This window comes from Saccostrea cucullata, unplaced genomic scaffold (assembly GCF_032062105.1).
Source record: "Saccostrea cucullata isolate Sc308-1 unplaced genomic scaffold, CSIRO_AGI_Scuc_v1 ctg15, whole genome shotgun sequence".
NCBI lineage: Eukaryota > Metazoa > Mollusca > Bivalvia > Ostreida > Ostreidae > Saccostrea > Saccostrea cuccullata.
In genome coordinates, this window is record NW_026938676.1 from 76,026 (window position 1) to 97,457 (window position 21,432).

At 32.9% G+C, this 21,432-nt stretch overlaps 1 protein-coding gene across 6 annotated transcripts in view; it reads right to left on the bottom strand.

Annotated features, from left to right (window-relative positions):
* The window catches only part of LOC134250861 (tyrosine-protein phosphatase 99A-like), a 37,092-nt gene extending 15,946 nt beyond the window's left edge, over window positions 1-21,146 (bottom strand). For 2 of the 6 annotated variants that reach the window (XM_062733206.1, XM_062733204.1), the window contains exons 1-13: window positions 21,067-21,146; window positions 20,425-20,547; window positions 15,228-15,719; window positions 11,260-11,383; window positions 10,885-10,938; window positions 5,928-6,103; window positions 5,389-5,570; window positions 4,911-5,025; window positions 4,487-4,684; window positions 3,955-4,050; window positions 3,560-3,732; window positions 2,900-3,026; window positions 2,059-2,073 (exon numbers count right to left, since the gene is read on the bottom strand). In XM_062733206.1, the coding sequence (XP_062589190.1) occupies window positions 2,059-2,073; window positions 2,900-3,026; window positions 3,560-3,732; window positions 3,955-4,050; window positions 4,487-4,684; window positions 4,911-5,025; window positions 5,389-5,570; window positions 5,928-6,103; window positions 10,885-10,938; window positions 11,260-11,383; window positions 15,228-15,719; window positions 20,425-20,503 (1,831 nt within the window). In that variant the 5' untranslated portion in view covers window positions 20,504-20,547; window positions 21,067-21,146. Of the gene's footprint in view, window positions 1-320; window positions 405-2,058; window positions 2,074-2,899; window positions 3,027-3,559; window positions 3,733-3,954; window positions 4,051-4,486; window positions 4,685-4,910; window positions 5,026-5,388; window positions 5,571-5,927; window positions 6,104-10,884; window positions 10,939-11,259; window positions 11,384-15,227; window positions 15,720-20,424; window positions 20,548-21,066 lie in introns of all 6 variants that reach the window. The other 4 variants (XM_062733207.1, XM_062733205.1, XM_062733201.1 and 1 more) reach the window with 3 other exon arrangements.
* Window positions 21,147-21,432: the final 286 nt, after the last annotated feature.

The following is a 21,432-nucleotide window of genomic DNA, read 5'->3' on the forward strand; positions in this document are numbered from 1 at the left end:
ATGGTTACCGGTAAATGTGTCTTTTCTAAAAGGTCAACATTATCATATGTATTCTCTCTTAGCTTGAAATTCAAATACATACTGAGATTAACATTTGCATTGAACTGCTGTTTTTATCACCACATCTGACTGAAGTTTACATCAAAATAAAAAGTAATGTACATGTATAATTCAAATGCATTATCTTCTATGTACCGGTACTACAGTCACATTCCATGAAATCTTAATAACTTCACAAAACTTAAAAACGAGAGCACTCAGAGCAGGCCAAATAAAAAAGAAGCCAGACAGAAATACAACTAAGAATGACTATGTATCACCTGGCTCATTATGATATATGTAGCTATTAGTCTTGGTGCTGTTAGCAAGGTGTATAATGCTCCTGGACATATTGGTGAGGGGAACTGTCAAATAGACAGAGCAGTCTGTACATACAAGACATTACTTCAGAATTCAGATTATCAACTAGCCATTTCAATTATCATAATAAAGAGAGCATAATGAATATTCAATATGATGATTCTGAAATCTATGCATTTTTTTGATTGGATATGTTTATAGATATTTTTTAGCAATGATTAACATGATTAAGCATGAGATCTTCATTTCAAGACAGAAAGAAATCATATAATATGCTGTTACAGTAGTTATAGAAAGATGAAGAGTTGTAGCTTGTATATTCTACCTTTCCTAGATCAATTTTATATCTCATAAAATATTTATACAATACAATGCCTTTCTTACTTCACTGCTTATAACATTATACATATCTTAATTAAAATCACATTTAAAAATTTAATTTTTAGGAAATTATCTTCATATAAACAATTACCGGGTAAATAAAACTGAAGTATTCAATTTTAAATATATGAACATGTACATGCTGCCATTTCTTAACAATTATATGCACTGTTCTTTTTTATTAGCTTGAGAAATAGGTTTCTATTATTTCAACCTAATTCAAATCATAAAGTAAAGCAATGATTGAAAAAAGAAAGATAAATTGCTAAGTTCCCTCCCCTTAAATGTTCAGTAACTATAGTAACATAAATATAATTATATGCAACAACAAAAAATGTTAAAAGTTAAAATAACAGATATATTTAATAATTATATATAATTTCTACATATATGTTAGCTTAAAGTGGTATACATGTACTTTTATATCTATGTAAGATGTATATGAACATACTATACACAGTTATAGCAAGGAAAGGACTTAAAATGGTAAATGTAATTTCCAAGTTATGTTTACTGAATAAAAGATGTGTTGCAGAATTAAATTGAACTTCACACATGTGCATGTTCATAACAACTTATATTATTTATGCTCCATCAAACAAATCATGATAAAATTTACCTGTAAAATCATACTGTTAAAGAGATTCTGTTTTGTTTGTGTGTTTTTTTTTAATCCAACTTGCAAAAGATGAAATTTGAGTATCAAAAGTAGTGCAGTTCATATCAAATCTAATTCTGTGTGCAATGTGAAAGCCATAGGAATCAACAAGGCTCTTCAATTCAGACAATTCAATGACCAGTTATAAGTATTTCTATTTTCTGCCATTAAATCCAGGACATTTTGAGTGATGGATACTGCTTAATTAAGACGATGCTTTCAGTGGCAAATTATTTACTCTGAAGGACTTTAGGCATGGGTTACATTTTTTATTAAGAAAAATATGTAACGTCAAGTGTCTATGCTCTGGAGTCCCTCCATGCCATTTTGTGTTATTGAATGATCTGTCAACATCAACACTGCTTTTATAAATCATTTGTATTTTATCAACCTTTGCTGCATCTACCCCAAAACAAAGAGAATATACAGGAAACTATTACAAAACTCCCAAACATAAAGATTATGCTTGTGAACATCACACATACAAGATATATGATCTGTGTTTCAAGTTTCTCTAAGCTACTCATATTCATATCTTCACCACAAATTAATATTTACATAAAATTATTACGAAAAAAAAGTTACATACAGACAAAAAAAGGTTATTTGATATCATGCAAAGAAAATAAATTTTCAACTGAATATAATAATTTTCTCACCATCCTCTGAATGTTCTATACAGAAAACATAAGGATTGTGTTTATAAGAGGACTTTTACAATGTAATGTAAGGCAGGCAGACAAAGACATTGCTTAAGTCCCAAATATGCTTGATTTTAGATCCTATTTCACACAAACATCATCTTGAACTCATTTGAAAAAGGTTGAAAAATCTGATAGCTTGATGTAAAAGAGGAAGGAAAGAAGAAAAACTATTAGAAGAGGTCCAATAATTTTTTTTCCCCAAATGCAGAAAAGGGTTATAACTTTAGATCATTTACCATGTTTAAAGTATCTTATGAATGTTATAGTGATGAGTAGAATTCATGCACTTTTTAACATACAGCATGACCAGATGTAAAGAATTAATGAAAATAAAAGAAACTCACATTAAATTCTAGATTGAAAAAAATATATGAAATTTTGATTGCTGATGAATGTATAGTTGTACTGTTGTATTTATCTAAAACCAAATTTTCATTTCATATTTCATACAGATATGATACTTCCTAGAAAATGCAAATAACACTGAATCCATCTCTGTCTTAAAAAGACTGAAATTAAATGTTCCAAAATTAAGTGCATTAAATTGTTCTGCCCCATTTTACCAGGTGTTGTAAAAATTTTGAATGCAAAATTGGAATTTTATTTTGAATACAAAATTGGAAAGATGGTATGTGGGTAAATTGCACAGTGACTATAAAAGAAATGTAAATGTGTTCGTAAATATGCATTATGAGGACTATTATATGAATATGCATAAATAACTTTTCTGATTTTACATAGCCAGGTACACAGGTGTACAGATATCTATACAGTGATGAGCCAAACAATTCCTCACCTGAGAGAGTAAATGTCCAGGGTGTAGAGAATTCTCCTATGTAGTGCATATTAGAGTGTAGACTTTTGGTCACCCCAGCTATTTTTAGTGAGTATTCGGTGTTGGTTGGAAGTCCAGTTACTATGGTCTGTAAAATATTCAGTCTCTTCAATATTTAATTTTATACATGACTTAACAAAATATTAATGCATTTTTCAAAGAAAAAGTATAAATTTAGTCTAAATGCAGTAAAATCAACAATAGGCAATAAATCTATTTTTCTTATAAACATGTACGTGTAATAATAGTTTAAAAAGTAACCCAGTTATCATAATTTTAAAAATTACCAACAAGGCATAGAAATAATGCTTAAATGAAATTTGTTGAAATACTGTAAATGTATAATATTTAGCGTGTACGATATTTGGCGGAAATTGACTTTTGAATAAGTTAGCGTAGATTTGATTTAGCGCATTTCTTCACGTTCTTATTCATGTGTGTATGTGCAAGACATTTAGCTTTGTACTTGATGTAGCAGTTGCTGCGTCCCGCCAAAGCCGCTAAAGAGAATACATCGCCAAATGTAACATGTTTACAGTAAATTAGATCACCCAATAAACAATTATGAATTAATTTTCAACTTCTGACTTAAGTTTTGATATTGAATGCTCCTTTTCAAACCTCTCTTTCATTATTTTCCAGAGCTCTTCTTTGTTGGAGGTAAGAAGAGGTGTCTATGATCTGGATGTAGTAGTGGTCTATGGTTCTGTAGAAATGTTTGGGAGGCTCCCATGACAGATAGATACTGCGGGATCCCAGCACCGTCAAGTTGGTTATTTCTGGTGGACTTGGTCCTTAACACACAAACATTGAAAAAATGTTAATACAGTATGGCAAAATGTGGTTACTTTTCTCCAGTGTGTGGCAATTGTTAAATGTCATCACTCATTAGATGCTGAAGAACTGCAAAATATAGTATTGCATCATTCAGAGAAAATGTCATATCAAACTCTATTTTAGGAGCAGCAATAGTCAGATTTTTATTGATAAACAGAAGCTATATCTTGATTTTTTACCAGCAACATCTGTGTACACAGGATACACATCACTGAACTCCCCCTTTCCTCCACCAGTTATGGCCCTTACTTGTACTCTGTACTGAGTAAATGGCTCTGTGTAAAACAAAATTTAATTAGTAATCAGTCCCAGAGTTCCCAGAGAAACAGATTGCATTATAAAATATAAATTTTCTCTAAAAAAATGTATGCTTACTGAAAATTTTTTCTGTTTTGTTCTATGGAAATGATGTAGTAAACATGCTTTTAACAAAGTGCCATGGACGAACAATTTTGATTTTATAAAAATATTTTTTATATTGCAATATTTATATTCATTAAATTTTATCTCCAATGCACAAGAAATCTGTACTGGTGGTTAGCTAAAGTGGATTAAAATTTCGATAAATGACCATAATTTTTAATAAAACAGTTGCAATTATGATGTATAGTCTCACTTACAGCCACAGAGAAGAAAAATAAATTCACTGCATGAATTCATTATAAGCATGTTCACTATTACCATATTTCTCTAAAGTTTTTTATAACTTACTTAAGTTGGTGACCTGCTCTGACATGGGGTTACTGAGATACTTGGAGATGACCTTTGTCTTTGTGACGTTGTCTCGCTGCCAGCGGAGCTCGTAACTCCGGATAAATCCGTTCACCCGATCTGGAGCCAGCCATTTTACAAAGAATGACGTAGACATAGGATGTGTGTTTGTGTGGATCATCAGAGGTTTACCTGGGACTAAGAGGTGAGATTAATTAATACTCTACCATAACACACGTTTTATCCAACTCTTTTTCAAAAAGGTTTTTCCCCCAACATAAAAACACATTATAAGTGTATATGAAATTATAACTTTTTTGAATGAATATAAAACACATTGAAATTCTACATGGCATTGAATATTTTCTAAATTCAATAAAACACCTACTACTAAAATTGATTCTCACAAAATAAGAGATCTTACTTCCTTCGGCTGTGCGTATCAGCTTTTTCACCGCTGGTCCTTCCCCCACATTGTTAAAGGCTAACACTGCCACCTCGTACTCCTCAAAGGGTTGTAACCCAAACAAAGTGATCCTCTGAAACAACAAGCAAAATCTCAATTGCTACCTTAACTTTCACATTTCACTAATTTGAGAGAATGGTTAGGTGTAAAATATATGCATGTAACCTTTTGCATAATAGATGTAAATTTCATGTACATGTAACCTCTTCATAACTCTTTATACCTCAAAAACAGCAAAAATTACCCATCCCCTACCCCACCAACATTAGTGATTTCAAAGTAAATACACATGTAAATAGTTTAAAAGAGCACAGTATATGCTAGATCTAAAACCCCTTCAGACAAGATGTAACACAAGCACATGAATCATAAAATCATTTATACTTAAGTCTTATCTCCCATAATTTTATTGTATTCAGTCCCAAAATACACCTACAGTTTTCTTTGGATCCTCCAATGTGATGACTCTGTTGATCAAATCTCTCTGTGAGGTATACTGTATTCTGTACCCCTCCAGGTTCCCATGACACTTGTCTTTGGGTGGGGGGTCCCAGGAGAGGTGAATTCTGCTGCTGATGTTACTAGTAGCCACCAGGTGCTGGGGGGCCACCTCAGGAACTGAAATCACACATACACATTTAACATTCACTGTGTGGAAGTAGGAATAGGGATTTCTTAACTTCCATATGACACATCAGATGCACTGAAGCTTTTCAAGTTAATAAATTTATTAACACTAAGTGATCCTTTTTATTTTAAATACAATGTACATTGATTTCATTGGGTAATGATAAATACCATACAAGTTTCGCTTTTGTATTTCGATTTAACATTTAATTTCATTCCTTCACTTGGTTGAAGTTTGTTTAAATATTTATTATATCAAACATTTATTTCCAATTACTTTTCTAATAGTAATGTCATATACCTTAACTTCATACATGTTTTCGTGGTAAAACAAAGCAAAATTCTTACCCTCAGAGTCAGTGTAGAAAATATCGCTAGGCTGACTTTCTAAACTGGTTCCTATTTTGTTGACAGCAGAAACAGTGATTTGGTAAGCTGTGTAGGGCCGGAGACCAGTTAACACAGCAGAAGGATTTTCATTGGTGAACACAGAAACTTGTTTTACTTTGATACCCGCATTATTCCTACAATTAATATAATCCAAATAAGTGCAAGTAAAAACAAAATCTGTTTAAAAAACAGTAAAATCCCTAAGCATACAGCTGTAAAGATCAAAGTGCAGAATATCAATTTGTTTCCTCTCTTTGACCTAGGCCTATGACCATGATGACGCACCACTCTCAGGTTTTACATCTCTCTGCAAACATCAAACTCTTCTCAGATATAAACCTGTGGACTTCAAGAATCATATTACCTTGACCTTTATAAAGTCCAGCTAGTTAATTCACAGTATAGAAAATACCAATAAGCAAGTATTAAATCATGTTAGACAACTATTAATTAGCTATGTTATATAGACAGAAAACTTGACAGACTTGGTAAATGGAGCAACCTTTTTAAAATTATTGTTAATTTCTCCAGATAAGACAACAAATGTTAAATTTATAAATGACAAAGGACACAATGCTCACCCAAGTCTCAAACAAATCTCTGAATAAGGAGTAATGAATCAACCAAAATATAAGCAATGTTATCAATTTAATCTAGACACTATATAATGCATAAATTGATGCTTGCATATCCATGATATTGTAAAAGCAGAATTTTAGTGCAGGGATTCAATTTTCAATTGGCATTTAGCAATGGTAATTACTATCTCTAAATAATTTATTAAGGTAGAGTTTACCCTTAATCTTTTTTAGGGATGTCAAATCGGTCAATTTTTGATACTCGGTTACTCGGACGTTTTTCCGATCGAGTACCTGGGTACTCGGTAAAAGTGTATATAAATATGAACAAGTTAAAACATTGTAAACTCTTGTAGAAATACAACCGATGGGGGGTTACCTGCAAATGCGTTGTAACAATTATGACCACTTTGTAACCGATGAAATTTAATCTAACATTTTTTTTAAGTTCAATTTATTTATCAGATAAATACGAGAAATAAAATCAGAAATGGTTCACAGTGTTTTTGTTTAAAAAATAATCTGTTCCGTAATTGTAATGTAACTCTTGGTGCATTTGATGTCCAAGTGATAAGTTGTCTGAGCTATATGTACGGTATAATCTTGATCAAGTTATCCTATAATAGAGCAGATTTATACGATCTTCATACACTTTTTGATCCTAGATTTCATAGAATTACCACAGGTGCTTGAGGACAGGACCCCCCCTTTCGATATAGACCCCTGGGCTTTTTCTATTTTTTTCTTATAAAAAATCTTTCATTGCCATATTTGTGATAAGATCTATACAAGCAATTCGAAAAATTACCTAAAACAAACGTTCTATTAAATCTACCCTACATTCCCTATATAATCATATATAGAGAGGGTAGATATTTTTATAAAATGTAAGTTTAAGCAAATTTTCTGAATTGATAGGATAGATTATATCACAAATATGTCATCCATATATAATTTATGTGAAAAAAGTCTAACAGGCCCGGGGGTCTGTATTAAGGGGGGGGGGGTCCTGTCCTCAAGCACCTGTGAGAATTACGATACAGTATGTTGTACTTTGGAGCAACGATGGACATAAGATTTTTAAAGCATTTGCCTTCAACCATTTGCATTATTAATTGGCATGTAATCAAATGCATCCAAATCAACAATCGCACGTGCAATATCGTCTGTCTCTTTCCCGAGAATTTACGGCTTTTTGGAGAATTGACAAAATTATTTAATTTGTTTAAATATAATGGACCTTAAACGATGTTCAATGAAAACAAATAATTAAAGCAAACTAAATGTAAGGGAAGACGACAGTCGAAGGTGAGAAAAGCCCGGGTAGGTACATCAGGTGTTTGGTCACGATAATTACTGTATAAACACTGCCACTGGCAATAACGGTCATTTAGAGGCATAGGAAACCCTAATTACTGTATGTACAAATGCAATGAACATTTTACGTTTTAAAACCAATGTTTTAATGCATTAATTAAGCTTGAAATATTTAAAAATATACATCCAAATGCAATGAACATTTTACGTTCTCGTTGACATCCCTAATCTTTTTACATGTTCCATGCACCATAAAATTGCTAAATTAGCTCACACTAAAATTCAAATACTGATTTTTAAGGGCATTGAACAAATCGCTTAACTCGCATCTCACTAAAAATTTCCACTCAAAAGGTATTTGCATGGTAAAACATAGGTAATCAGAGATTACAGAGCTCACCTCAACGAATGTTGTCTTTAATTAAGGCAAAGTCACACAATTACCCAACAAAAAGTGTACATCCAAAAATGCGAAAATTTATGCAATTTTGATCTGATACTTTGAAATAGACCTATATAAAAACTTCAAACTAGTTCTTCATCACGAAAATGTGATTAAAATCCAGCATCTGAAGCAAGTTTGAGAGTTTTCATCCCATGACGCATCATTTGGGCAAGTTTGGTTTATATAAGCCTTATAGTTTCTTGGTAATAGACCTGCACCTATAACTTTTACCTGGTCCATTATCTGGAAAAAGTATGTCGAATTCAGCATCCAGAGCAAGTCCATTAGTATGCATCCTAAGATGTGTCATCCATGCGAGTTTGCACAACATTGGGCTTATAGTTACTTAGAAATGAAACCTGCATAAAAATTTAACCTCTTCACACATCCAGAGAAAAATGTAGGTCAGATTCAGCATCTGTAGCCAGCCTGGTAGAATGCAACCTTAGATGTATAATTCATGCAAGTTTGGTCATTAAAGAGCTCATAGTTACTTGGAAATGAATCCTGCATCAAAAACTTTAACCACTCATCCAGAAAATGTAGGTCAGCATTCATGCAAGTTTGGTCATTAAAGAGCTCATTATAGTTAACTTGGAAATGAAACCTGCACCAAAAACTTTAACCTGTTCACTCATTTAGAAAATGTAGGTCAGATTCAGCATCCGAGGCAAGTCTGGTAGTATGCATCCTAAGATGTACCATCCATGCAAGTTTGGTCATTATAGGGTTCATTGTATCTTGGAAATGAACCCTGCATTAAAAACTTTAACCTGTTCACTCAACCGGAAAATGTAGCTCAGAGTCAGCATCCGAAGCAAGCCTGGTAATATGCATCCTTAGATGTATCATTCATGCAAGTTTGGTCAACATGGGGATTATAGTTACTTGGAAATGAGACCTGCACCAAAAACATTAACCTGTTCACTCAACCAGAAAATGTAGGTCAGATTCAGCATCCGAAGCAAGTCTGGTAGTATGCATCCTAAGATGTATCATCCATGCAAGTTTAGTCATTATAGGGTTCATTTTAACTTGGAAATGAAACCTGCACCAAAAACTCTAACCTGTTCACTCATTTAGAAAATGTAGGTCAGATTCAGCATCCGAGGCAAGTCTGGTAGTATGCAGCCTAAGATGTACCATCCATGCAAGTTTGGTCATTATAGGGTTCATTGTATCTTGGAAATGAACCCTGCATTAAAAACTTTAACCTGTTCACTCAACCGGAAAATGTAGCTCAGAGTCAGCATCCGAAGCAAGCCTGGTAATATGCATCCTTAGATGTATCATTCATGCAAGTTTGGTCAACATGGGGATTATAGTTACTTGGAAATGAGACCTGCACCAAAAACATTAACCTGTTCACTCAACCAGAAAATGTAGGTCAGATTCAGCATCCGAAGCAAGTCTGGTAGTGTACATCCTTAGATGTATCACCCATGCAAGTTTGGTCAACATAGGGCTTATAGTTACTTGGAAATGAGACCTGCACCAAAAACATTAACCTGTTCACTCAACCAGAAAATGTAGGTCAAATTCAGCATCCGAAGCAAGCCTGGTAATGTACATCCTTTGATGTTCCATCCATGCAAGTTCGGTCAACATAAGGCTCATAGTTCCTTGGAAATGAGACCTACACCAAAAACTGCACCAAAAATGTTAACCTGCTCAAAAAAATTAACCTGGTCATTCCTTTGCTGAAATTGCAGCATCTGAAACTATGACTGGTACAATGAAACACACTAGAACCATCTTCCATGCATGTCTAATCAATATAGGACACAGAAGTACTTAAAAAGAAAACTGCTCCAAAAAACTTAACCTTAACCTGGGACGCCGACGCCGAGGGTTTTACATAAGCTCCCCCAACTTCCTAGAGGTGAGCTAAAAACTAATGGGTTTATAAACTTATATATGCATTTCTACATAAATTTTGGACCCATTAGGGGTCATAGGTTTAAAACTTGTACATGTACTTGTTTATTAATGTAAAATATTGTAGCCATGTAGTGGCTAGGAATTTTGAGAATATGTTTGGAAGTGGGCGGGGGTGGGGGGGGGGAGATAGCTCAAATAGGCTTTTAACATCAGTTTAATTCCATTTACAAAAAGTAAAGTTTTCTCTCTACATATTTCTGAATGTCCCTGTATAGAGAATATAAAGGTTTACACATGTTTAAAACCTTGAATCTATTTCTTTTAACCAAGCAATATTTTTTTGGTGGGGGGAGGAAGGGTAAACAATGAATAATTTTGAATGTATTAAGACTATTTGGTGATTCAGTTATCGTTATTTGGTCGTCTAGAGAAGAAATCAAAATGTGAAGTATTACAGATGATTTTATATAACAACAGACACTCAGAGGGATTTTTGATCAGAAGAGTTTCTATTTATTAAGACTCATTAAGATAAAATAAAATGCTATGCCTGCTTTCTAGGTTATAGTCATGCCCCATTTCTTCAGAGCTAGCAGCTTTATATATAGACAAATTTTTCTGCTCCAGACTACACCTTCCAAAACAAATAGCATGTAAACTGTATTAGGAAGCACTTCCCAGTTAGTTTGATTACCATCTGTGTCTAGAAGAAAAGTGACTACTGCCTTGATTTATCAAAGTTCCATTCCTAGTTAATCATAAATCAAATGCTCAGTGCAAAGGCAAACAAAGTGTGAAAATATTAAAAGAAGAGCATGCATTGTGAAACAAATATGACACAGTGACACTGATAACAAACAATTTCCATTCAAATTTTTTTTTCATTTTGAGTGCATCAATTTCCAACCTTCTAAAATGTATTATGCCTGCATTTAAAATCCTTCACTTTGAAAAAACTTTCATAAAGTTTCAGTTTTTTAAAATTTCTAGATAAAAGACAGGAAATCCCTGTCATTCTTCTGAGATGATCTAAATGCCGACTTATGATATCTAAGGTACTACGACTTACATGACATTGACAGAATAGTGCATTATGGGACTGTTGTTGTCAGCAAGACTCGGGGCCCAGCTGATTTTGGCGGTGCGGGAGGATTTCTCTAAGATATTGGGGCGCCCTGGAGGGGAAGGCACATCTGTAAAATAAAATCAAAAACTGTACAACAACAGGCCTGAAGCTGTGATTTATAAGTAATTCAAAGGATCAAACAAGTATAAAAAGAGACAGCAAATTGCTTTAAAGAAGTCGAGAATTTCATGTCCTGAGAACATAAAATGGCAGTATTTGAATACATGTACTGTTTTACTTCATGAATAATACAGTGATTTAAGCAGTTCCGGATCGTAACGGGACTCGGTAAATTATTTATGCAGGACCTGTGTTTGATTTCTACATTGAAATAAGTAGTCCTTTATTTACTCTTTCAAGCCACATTAATATTTTGTTTAAAACATTATACTTTATAATCGAAGTTTTCCAATTAAAATATGCTGGAGTTCAAGCAGTTTAGATGATTTCAAGTAGTTCCGGTTTTCGCCACCTATCGTTGTTATTTATAATTGTAACAACAGAGGTCGTCTCAAAATTCATTTTTAACGATCAGATCTTAAGTTAATAGGGACAATAATATTTTCCCCCACTTTTTTAAAGACTTGAGCTCAAAATGGAATATCAATTATATCATATATAAAGAAGAAAAGATCATGTTTCAACAACTTTATTAACGATAAAATAAACTATCAAATATTTTAAAAAAATAAAAAAAACCCATAAAAATCAGAAAATTGCACTGGAAAAAACTAGAAAAAATCATCAAAATAAATAATATAATTAATCAAGGAATTGTTGTTCATTTCATACAAAAAACGAGGAATAGGACATAAATGCCCAACATATAATCACCAGTTCAAAATTTGAATGCACATGAAACTTTGCTTTATATAGTGTGTGAAGTTTGAAGAAAAAGTTAAACTTGAGTACATGTACTTTCAAAATAAATCATTTTTATACACAGTAGATGAGAAAGTTGAAGGCCATAGGGGAAGTCAGTTTTTAAAAAAATACACACAGTTGATAAATTCTTACCAAATTTAAAATTATGTATAAGTTACAAAAATATCTTGAATAGTTTTTTTGGTTTGAAAGTTAGCAAGCTGCAAATTTAAAAAAAGTGAGGTCAAGGTAAAAACAAATCTTTAAGCAGTTGAATACCTCTCACTATATGTGTCAGCAAATGAAGTTTGATAAAAATTGAAAAATTTCTTTGAAACTGGGCTTAACACAAAGTGTCACAGATTGACAGAAGGACAGATGACGGAAACAAACACATGTAATATACATTATTAACCTCTGCAAAAAATTCTCCATTTTAATCCAGGATTGTCTAAAAAGAATTTGATAAAACTTTCAGCACACTGATGACCTAGCTATCAGAAGGCCTGCTACATACATTGTAATTAGCAGTAACCCTCTTTTGGTTTCATTGGTGGTTTCATAAAGTTCTTGCTTTCTTTTGATTTAGGACATTTTCTTCTTTTTTTTTCCCTTGACTACTTTAAGTTCTTTGGACTCAGTGATATATTAGATATAGCAAACATTGAAAAAAAATTAATACACTCTACATTGTATAATATTTAATGAGATCTGTTCATTCTTTACAGTTTCTCGATTCAATTTTATTAATTTGTTTATATGTATTTTCTTCTAAGGATCTTTGAATTTGTAGTATCTTCTGTAAACAGCATGTGTGTGTTAGAGAGAGAGAGAGAGAGAGAGAGAGAGAGAGAGAGAAGAAGCTATATGGGGGAGAGAGAAAATATTAAAGCCATGACTTTGAAATTAATAATACTTTCTCAGCCTTTTAAAATCAACATAATTTATGATAAAACTCTGAATGTAAAATAAATTCATGTTTCTGACTTTTTGTTTACGTATTTTCTCTTGTTTGTTTTACCAGCTCTTTTGAGACAACCCCGTTTATGGTTCATTCGGAACTGCTTAAAATGGGATGTTGTGAATATTGCTCTTTATTTTGGATTTACGCCGTATTTTAACGAAACCGAAATTTCATGAGATAGAAGATACATCAATGTTTCATTCACATATCTTAAATGAAATACACACCTTACCACAGTTTCAGAGCACGTCTTTACTTTCAAGAAAGCACGTGTTTAATGTCGGTCAACGTCACTTAAGCGCTTGCGGTTGTAAACAAAAAGCCTGGACACGGTAAGATAGACGGAGTTCTTGATCTCGCTATGTCATCCAGAGTATGGACAATACATAAAGCTTCATTTATGTAAAGAATCATAAGAAACAGAAACATTTATGTTTGCTTAATTTTAATTATTTAATTAAAATTATTCGGAACTGCTTAAAATCCGGAACTGCTTAAAGCACTGTAGTTAAAACATTCATTCAATACGTCCATTTTGTTGTAGATAAAAAAACTTTCAAGTACTGCAACTTTATAAAAGAGAATATTATTAGGATCTTTCTACAAAATACATGCATATAATTTTATTACCTTTACTAATCACTATGAAATTTATTTAAGGAATGAATTTAATAGCTACCCATTTTATACGGTATAAAGTGGGTTGGGGCAGTTTACGCTTTATAAACCGCGAAGTGGTTTATAAAAAAGCGTAAACTGTTCCAACACAGTTTATACCATATAAAATGGGTAGCTATTAAATTCATTGCTTATAATTTAATTTTCATTCATTTGATGTAAGAAAAAAAGATGATTGTTCTAACAAAATGACTTCAGTTTGTACAAAATTTGAATGTAACGTCAGGCAGATTGATACGTTTTTGACGCAAGTCATTGTGACGTAGGCAACCCATTTTATTTGATATAAAGTAAATTTTTTATCCAAATCAAATACAGTGTTACAACCAGAATTACATTATATAAAAAAAAAACAAACAAAAAACAGGGAAGCCTGCTAGCTACACACAGTCAATTCTCGAATTATCGCCATTCGATTCATCGCCATTTTTGCAATACTGCCATGATTTCCCAAGAACGTTTTTCCTGCTATATAAAATTCTCTTTATAACGCCAAATTCGCATACCGCCATCCGCCACCCTGTTTTCACAACAAACGTCCATTTTTAAGTGTCGGTTATCTCGATATACCGCCACAGGTGCATGTGGTCAGTGAAGCGCGGCTAATTGGTTGACGGCTATCCCAGTTGTAAAGCATGCAAAGGCAGAAAAGGTACATGCAATTAAGTAATTAAACAAGAATTAAATAAACAATAATTTTAAGATGAACTATCATAATTCTGTTTTCTGTTTAATAAATATCATTTAATCACAGCTTCGCCATGAAAGGGGTCGTTGTTAAAGTACGCCGATAACGATATTATTTCGTTGATCTCTGTTTTAAACAATGCAAAGTTTGCTGAAAATATAGTTATACGGTATAAATTGTGAACATTTCATTAATAATGATGCCATAAACAATAAATTTATTCAAGAATTTATTTTACGTTCTATCGGCAATATATCACGACGACGACCCAGCATGGTTTTTTTTCAATACCAGACGTGCATATTTACATACATACACATGTACTTGTCTTTCATTCATAACTGCACATTTTTTTAGCGAAATTGTACATTAAAAAAATAACTTGAAGTATTTTTAATCAGAAATATGTTTTTATATACATGTACATGTAATAATAAGAATAGGAACGCTAAATGATATTTCTAAGAACGGTAACTCTATTTCTTGTTTTCTAAAAGATGGAAAATTCGATTCATCGCCAAATTCGTTATACCGCCATGATTTCTAAATTACAAAAGGTGGCGGTTTATCGAGAATTAACTGTAGATCCATGAAGTGACTTTATCTCAATAACTCTCTTCAAAGTTTTATAGACCTTAAGATATTGCTACTAGTCTGGAAAGTAGACAAATTTTATGATATGCCTTTTTGTTAAGTACATGACAAAAACTCTCTGACCTTGAACCAGTAGATAGGTGACATTGGTGTAAATGACATCCTGTACTAATCGCTGGTCTGTCTGGAACTTGATGACGGTACAGGTAAAGTTGGAGGAGTCCTTCATTTCCAGCTCCGTCACCACCAGGCTGTAGTCCTCCTCCACCTGGAATTTCTTCTTCAGTTCCTCGTCTAGATACGTCAGCGACAATTTACCGTCCGCACCCATGGCAGCATTAGCAATAAACATATGATTCTTCTTCCATGTAGTGGACAACATCTTGTCTGGGTACATGTCCAATGCATCAATGAAGCAAGGCACGGAAGCATTCTGACCCACCTGTCCATAGGCAATGTTTAGTGGGATCACTGGTTCGGGGGCTGGCTTTGTGGTGAGGACAGTTTCGGTGGTGACTTTAGGTGGGGCTGGGGTTGTTGGAGAGGGGGTAGGGGATGAGCTGGGGATGCTACTGGCATTCTCTGCTGTTGGAGTGGTGATTACCTGCCCTTGAACTGAAATGATATAAGCATTCATTAACCCTCTGTCACATGAGTATCTATAAAATTAATCATTTCTTATCATCAGCATATTTCCAAGGGTATCTTTGTTTCCTGGGCTTTCCTTATAAATCTAAAAATCAAAAGCCTGAAAGGCTTCAATGGCGTCGAACAAGAAAAACAATTTCAAAAGATCTGCAGATAGGTCAAGTGAGTAACTCCGGTAACATAATAATAATAAAAAAAAAAGTCTTAACACAAATACAGTATAGGGCCTGATAGCCTTGTGTCCTAAAATTCAGAAATGTCCATCCTCTATATCAATCTAATTTCTTTTCAGTCAATCGAAGACATATGAAGGGTTTCATAAATTATTTTAATTAATTGCCACTGTCAGAGCGTTGTGTTGTATAGTGATTGCATCTTAACTACAACCATGACTCTAATGTTACGATCGACTTCCGATAGGGCGCGGTAAACAAATGGAGGAAATGGATAAATACAGTAATACTGGCATAACTGGTCAATATCGTTGGTTGTTCGGATAAAATTGGATTGAAGATCGTAAAAGTAAAGCTAAGATTAAGAAATTCAATCTTTATAGTCTTGTTGTGTTCGTGTTTATTTTGTAATTATTTTATCGTATTTAGGATTGTTTGTATTACATTAATCAGTCCCAAAATGTGATTCATGTCATTCGGCACACCCTCTCTGTAGAAATACATCCGCAACAACCGCAACATGTAGTAGAATTTATTGAAGATACAATTGATTTAATTTTATATTCAAGTTATTATTCATTGTGAACGTTTTAAAAGAAATTGGTTTACAGCTGTTGCTATTTTCTATTGCGGATGCATCCACTGACATGTGCGGTCGCGTAAACCTGACTGATCGCTAGATGACGATCGGGCAAGCCCGACGCCATAAAAATTTCTAAACTGTAAAATTAATTATATTTTCCAGATTTTTTTTTTTTTGATATGTGTGGCATAAAAGTTCTGTTGCGCAATATTGTCACAAATGGCTACAAAATCATCCTCTTTTATGTTATTTCATTCATTTTCGAAGTTCAGTTTTTTCTTTATGAACTACATTTAACATTCGTAATCATGATGATACAAGAAGCTTTTCTATCTAGATCAGATAACCTGAGACAAGGAATACACTACTGACAATGTCATACACAGAGTCACCCAGTTGCTGCTGTATATATAGGAGCCAGGACACCTTGATCTAGCACCTGATACCCTGAGCACTGTTACTGGGGGCTCTGTCTCATTGTACCTCAGAGGATGATCCCCGTACAATCAATACACAGAGTGGGTGAAGAGTTCAGCCAGGGACACTGTGTCACTTCCCAAGGACTAATTGACTTTTTTCCCTGCATTAATGACTCAGCCTAGCTTATTTCACTTATACAGCCACTGAGGAAGAAAAATCTCTCTGGTCACTTATTGAGTGTCAGATTGTGCTTAATGAGTTTCTGTAGATGTGTTTTGAGGTCACTTGTGTGATGTTGTAGAAGCTCCTAAGGACAGTTAATCCTCTTCTCCTAACATCACTGAAATCCTCTCTATAATAAATCAATACTGCTCTATCTTTGGAGAGTCGGTTCCTACTGAGCCAGAGCAAATTAGTCTGTGCCAGAGATTTCCTTCCAAAATGTCAGTAATTATAATTTTTATACTAATAATTTAGTTCAAAATCTCCCTTTGCAGTAAAACACATTTATAATGAATTGATACTTTCATGCTTATAAGGAACATGTTATACAGAAGTGATTTTCATTTCCCATGACTTTAAAATAATTGTAAGTTTATTGGATACCACAAATTATACATGTCTAATGAAGCAAAGTTGACCCTCCCTGACACTTTGTAATAAGTGTGTTTCAATGTACTTAAATACGGCAATGTCAAATCCATATTTTTTTTAAGAAGGGGAGGGGTGCAAACATTCTGTAAGAGTTTTGTTGTAGAGACTTAGAACTGAATATCACTTTCTTATAGACAAATCATTCTGATACTGTTACAGAGAGAGTTTCTACTTCTCAAATGCATTAAGGAAACCATTTGAAATAATCCACATGGCCTAAAAACGTGAGGTAGAAATTAAGGCCATGTGTGAATTTCTGAACTTATTACAAAACAGATATACATAATTTCATTGATCTTGCTCATCACTTTGAAGAATGTTGCCCTCACAATCACCATTAAAAAAATCGCATCCATTTCACTGCTCATCATAGTTCATCTACCCTAATATCTCTCAATTTACTCATCATGTAATGTTAATGACCTGAAGAAAGAAGTATATATAGAACAAAAACCCATCCGAAAAAAATCTTTGTCATCACTGAATAGTATTCATTACAAGAGTAGGCTGAAGAGCATCTTTTAAAAAATCAAAATAGGTTTACACCTGTTTATTTTTATGTAATATACAGTTCAAATTTAACAGTGACAGTAAAATTGAATAATGTCTAATGTATAAAATTCCTATGATATATGTATACCCCACTCCTACACACATTTTTTACTGCATTACTGAGAAAGAAGTTTGGATGCATTAATTCGTATTTCTCCAGGTTTTAACACAAGAGGACAGTGTTTGTTTACTTTGGCAGTAATTCTATCTTTGTAAAACCACAAAAATGCTGCAATGTCTGACTAGGTTAGCGACACCTTAGCGTGGTGTCTTATTACACGACAATGTATGTCGACAATATATCGCGTGTCACGGTAATTACTGAGCACACCTGGTGAGATTTATAACAATTACTGCACACTTTAGTAGATTATCTCCATAGTTCAATATAATTGACTTTATCTAAAGACAGGTTCCTCTTCAAAACACCCCTTTTATCTAATTGTGATCAAAAACACTTCTCGATATATCTATTAAATTCAAAAGCTTAAACCTCCTTTTTAAAGTTTGTTAAACTTAACCATGTTTATATAGAATTAGTTTAAATAGAAAATAAAAACTCTTTTTCGGTGTAATTACTGCTTTAGGAATGACATCTTTTTTCTTTTTTTAAATTCTTGAGGACCAAAAGAAATCACAAGAATTATTTGACCATGATTACAGCATGTGTTTCATGATTGAAATTAATGCATGTGTTTTCCTGCTTCCAAATTAGTCTCATCCAAATGTTCAAATGTTCCTATATTCTTGATATGTCAGTAGATCATATAATATTTGTACTGTGCATGACCTTCAAGTTTATATGACTTCTGTAAAGGTACCAAAATTTGACACTGAGATAATAAATTGTACTGTCATATAATAACAAGAACGGAGTCTTATTTAACAACTCGGTCACCGAATCAGGCTGTTTGAATTCTTCATTTTCACAATTAAGGAGTAAATTCTCAGGACAGTGAAGTACATAAGTACATTATAGTCAACATGGTTTAGGGCTTAAAACACAAGTTTTCTGACCAAAAAAAGTTGTCTATAAACTTTTCCTTTTACAAGGTGATCTTTATCCACACAAATTTGCAATAAATGAAAAGACTGCACAAAATCCAACAATCTGAAACAAGAATTATAGATCTCCACAAAATTTTAGTGTTATACACTGTACTAACAGATGGTCCAAGTGTCATGAAACTAATTCCCATTGTCATTTTATAAGGGGGGTACTTTTCTATTCTATTAATTTATTAGTGTGTCAAAAATTAAATCTTTTAACACATATGACCTGAGGTTGTAAGTTAAAGAAAAAAGAAAAACTTTACTCGAGTTAGCATCATTCAACCACTGTTTGACAATTTACAAACTCTATGAAAGCACTGTAACAGGTTTTCCCATATATATTATATTAGCTACAAAGAACATGAAGAAACTCAAGATTTCCTATGAAGAATAATTTCTTCTTTATCTATAATTCATGGGAAATCTCAATGTTCCTATAACATGTATAATGATGCACAGCAATAAGCATTAATTATGAATGAGAAACATTCGGGTCCCACATTTTCTTATTCATCTGATATCAAAAAAGATATTATAATCTAAAGATATTTATGATATTATTGTATATAATTTGTTTGTAACAATCACTTATCATATATGTGTTGAATAAACTAATATATGCCAAACATTTATTTGGGGGGTGGGGCTATTTTACTCTCACAAACACTGTATATTTCACGAACAAACAGTATCAATGAGTGTTAAATAATGATTACCTTTTTCTCAATAACAACGGTAGCACTAAACTCATTCAGTATGCATATGTGAAAAATATAACTTTGCACACACTCCCATTAATAAGTTGACAAAACAGATACAACACTGATTAAATAAATTTTATATAAAGGATCTCCAGCATTCATAATTAAGCCAATAAACAGACAATATACAGGTAGTATATACAATATTGGACTGCTTTATGTAACATTACATCATTTTATGAATTAACATTGTGTAATGGGCAATAAAAGTAACTCCCTCGCACATTCCCATAAAATTCATTGACCTTAGATTTCTCACTGAGCAGTATACAGGTTTATACAGGAATTCATAAGACAATAAAGCCATTAGAGGTAATATAAATTAGGGGTGAAACGATATGCCTTCTTCAACCGAGAACCGAGAAAAAATATCGCAGTGAAACAATACCATGGTGAACCGTTTCACTCCTAATATAAATCAAAGCTTATATCACCATGATCACAGTATATTAAATATTTTCTGATATAGGACTTACCTATAACATGTTGATTTGTAAGATTCCAAATAACAAATAACCAGCATACTACTGTATGACAATTAATAAACTCCAGCATGGTTCAACTCCTCACCAGTAGTCTCTGTACTCATTCATTCCTGTCTGAAATGGAATCATTAGATCTATCAATTGACATGTATCACAGTATGCCAGTGATACTGTACTTAAAAATAAAAAAAATACATCTCATAGTGTTTTGTACAAGAAAGTCCCTCTTTTTAAAAATTACTCTAGACCTCCAGCAGGGAAAGAGATGTTCCACTCCTAAACTTGCTAACTGGATAGTGTCTCAATGAACATGATAAAACAAGAACACGATGGTACCGGTTTGATACCAATAAGCATGATAGGTTTTAAATTTTCATATAATAGAAAATATAACACAATAAATCATTCTAACACATTCTTTCTATAGCATGAAATTGACTTCCCGTAATATTTCTTTTAAGATCACGACTAGTTTGGGTTTTGTTGTAAATTGATGTTATCATCTTGCGATTTGATAAGTCAGATTTAATCACTGAATTTTTTACATAACGTAATCAAGAAAATCATCATGTGACATTTTAGGAAAAGTTAAAATTACAATGTAACAAATTATTAGAAAAAATCCACGAATACCTTCATTCTGTTGAATTTATCTTACATTCTCATTTCTTTCGACAATAAGTCGCCATCTTGATTCTCAACATAATATCAACTTCCTGTCACGTGACTTGCTGGGATTGAAAGTTCACCACGGACACTTTTTTTTCTCATGTATGTTTTTTGTTCTTTCAATAACCCTATGTGTTATTTTATTATCTATTTTTTAATCTTAGTTTTTTTTTAAAATACTTTTTGTTTTTGAACGCACATGCTCTGGGGTTAATCATGGCATAACTTACATTGGATTTCAACAGACTGTTTATATATTTTTTATCAGATTTTAATTATCAACTTTTTTCCTCCTTTTTTTTCTCTCTCTCTCCTTTTTAAAAGTTTTTT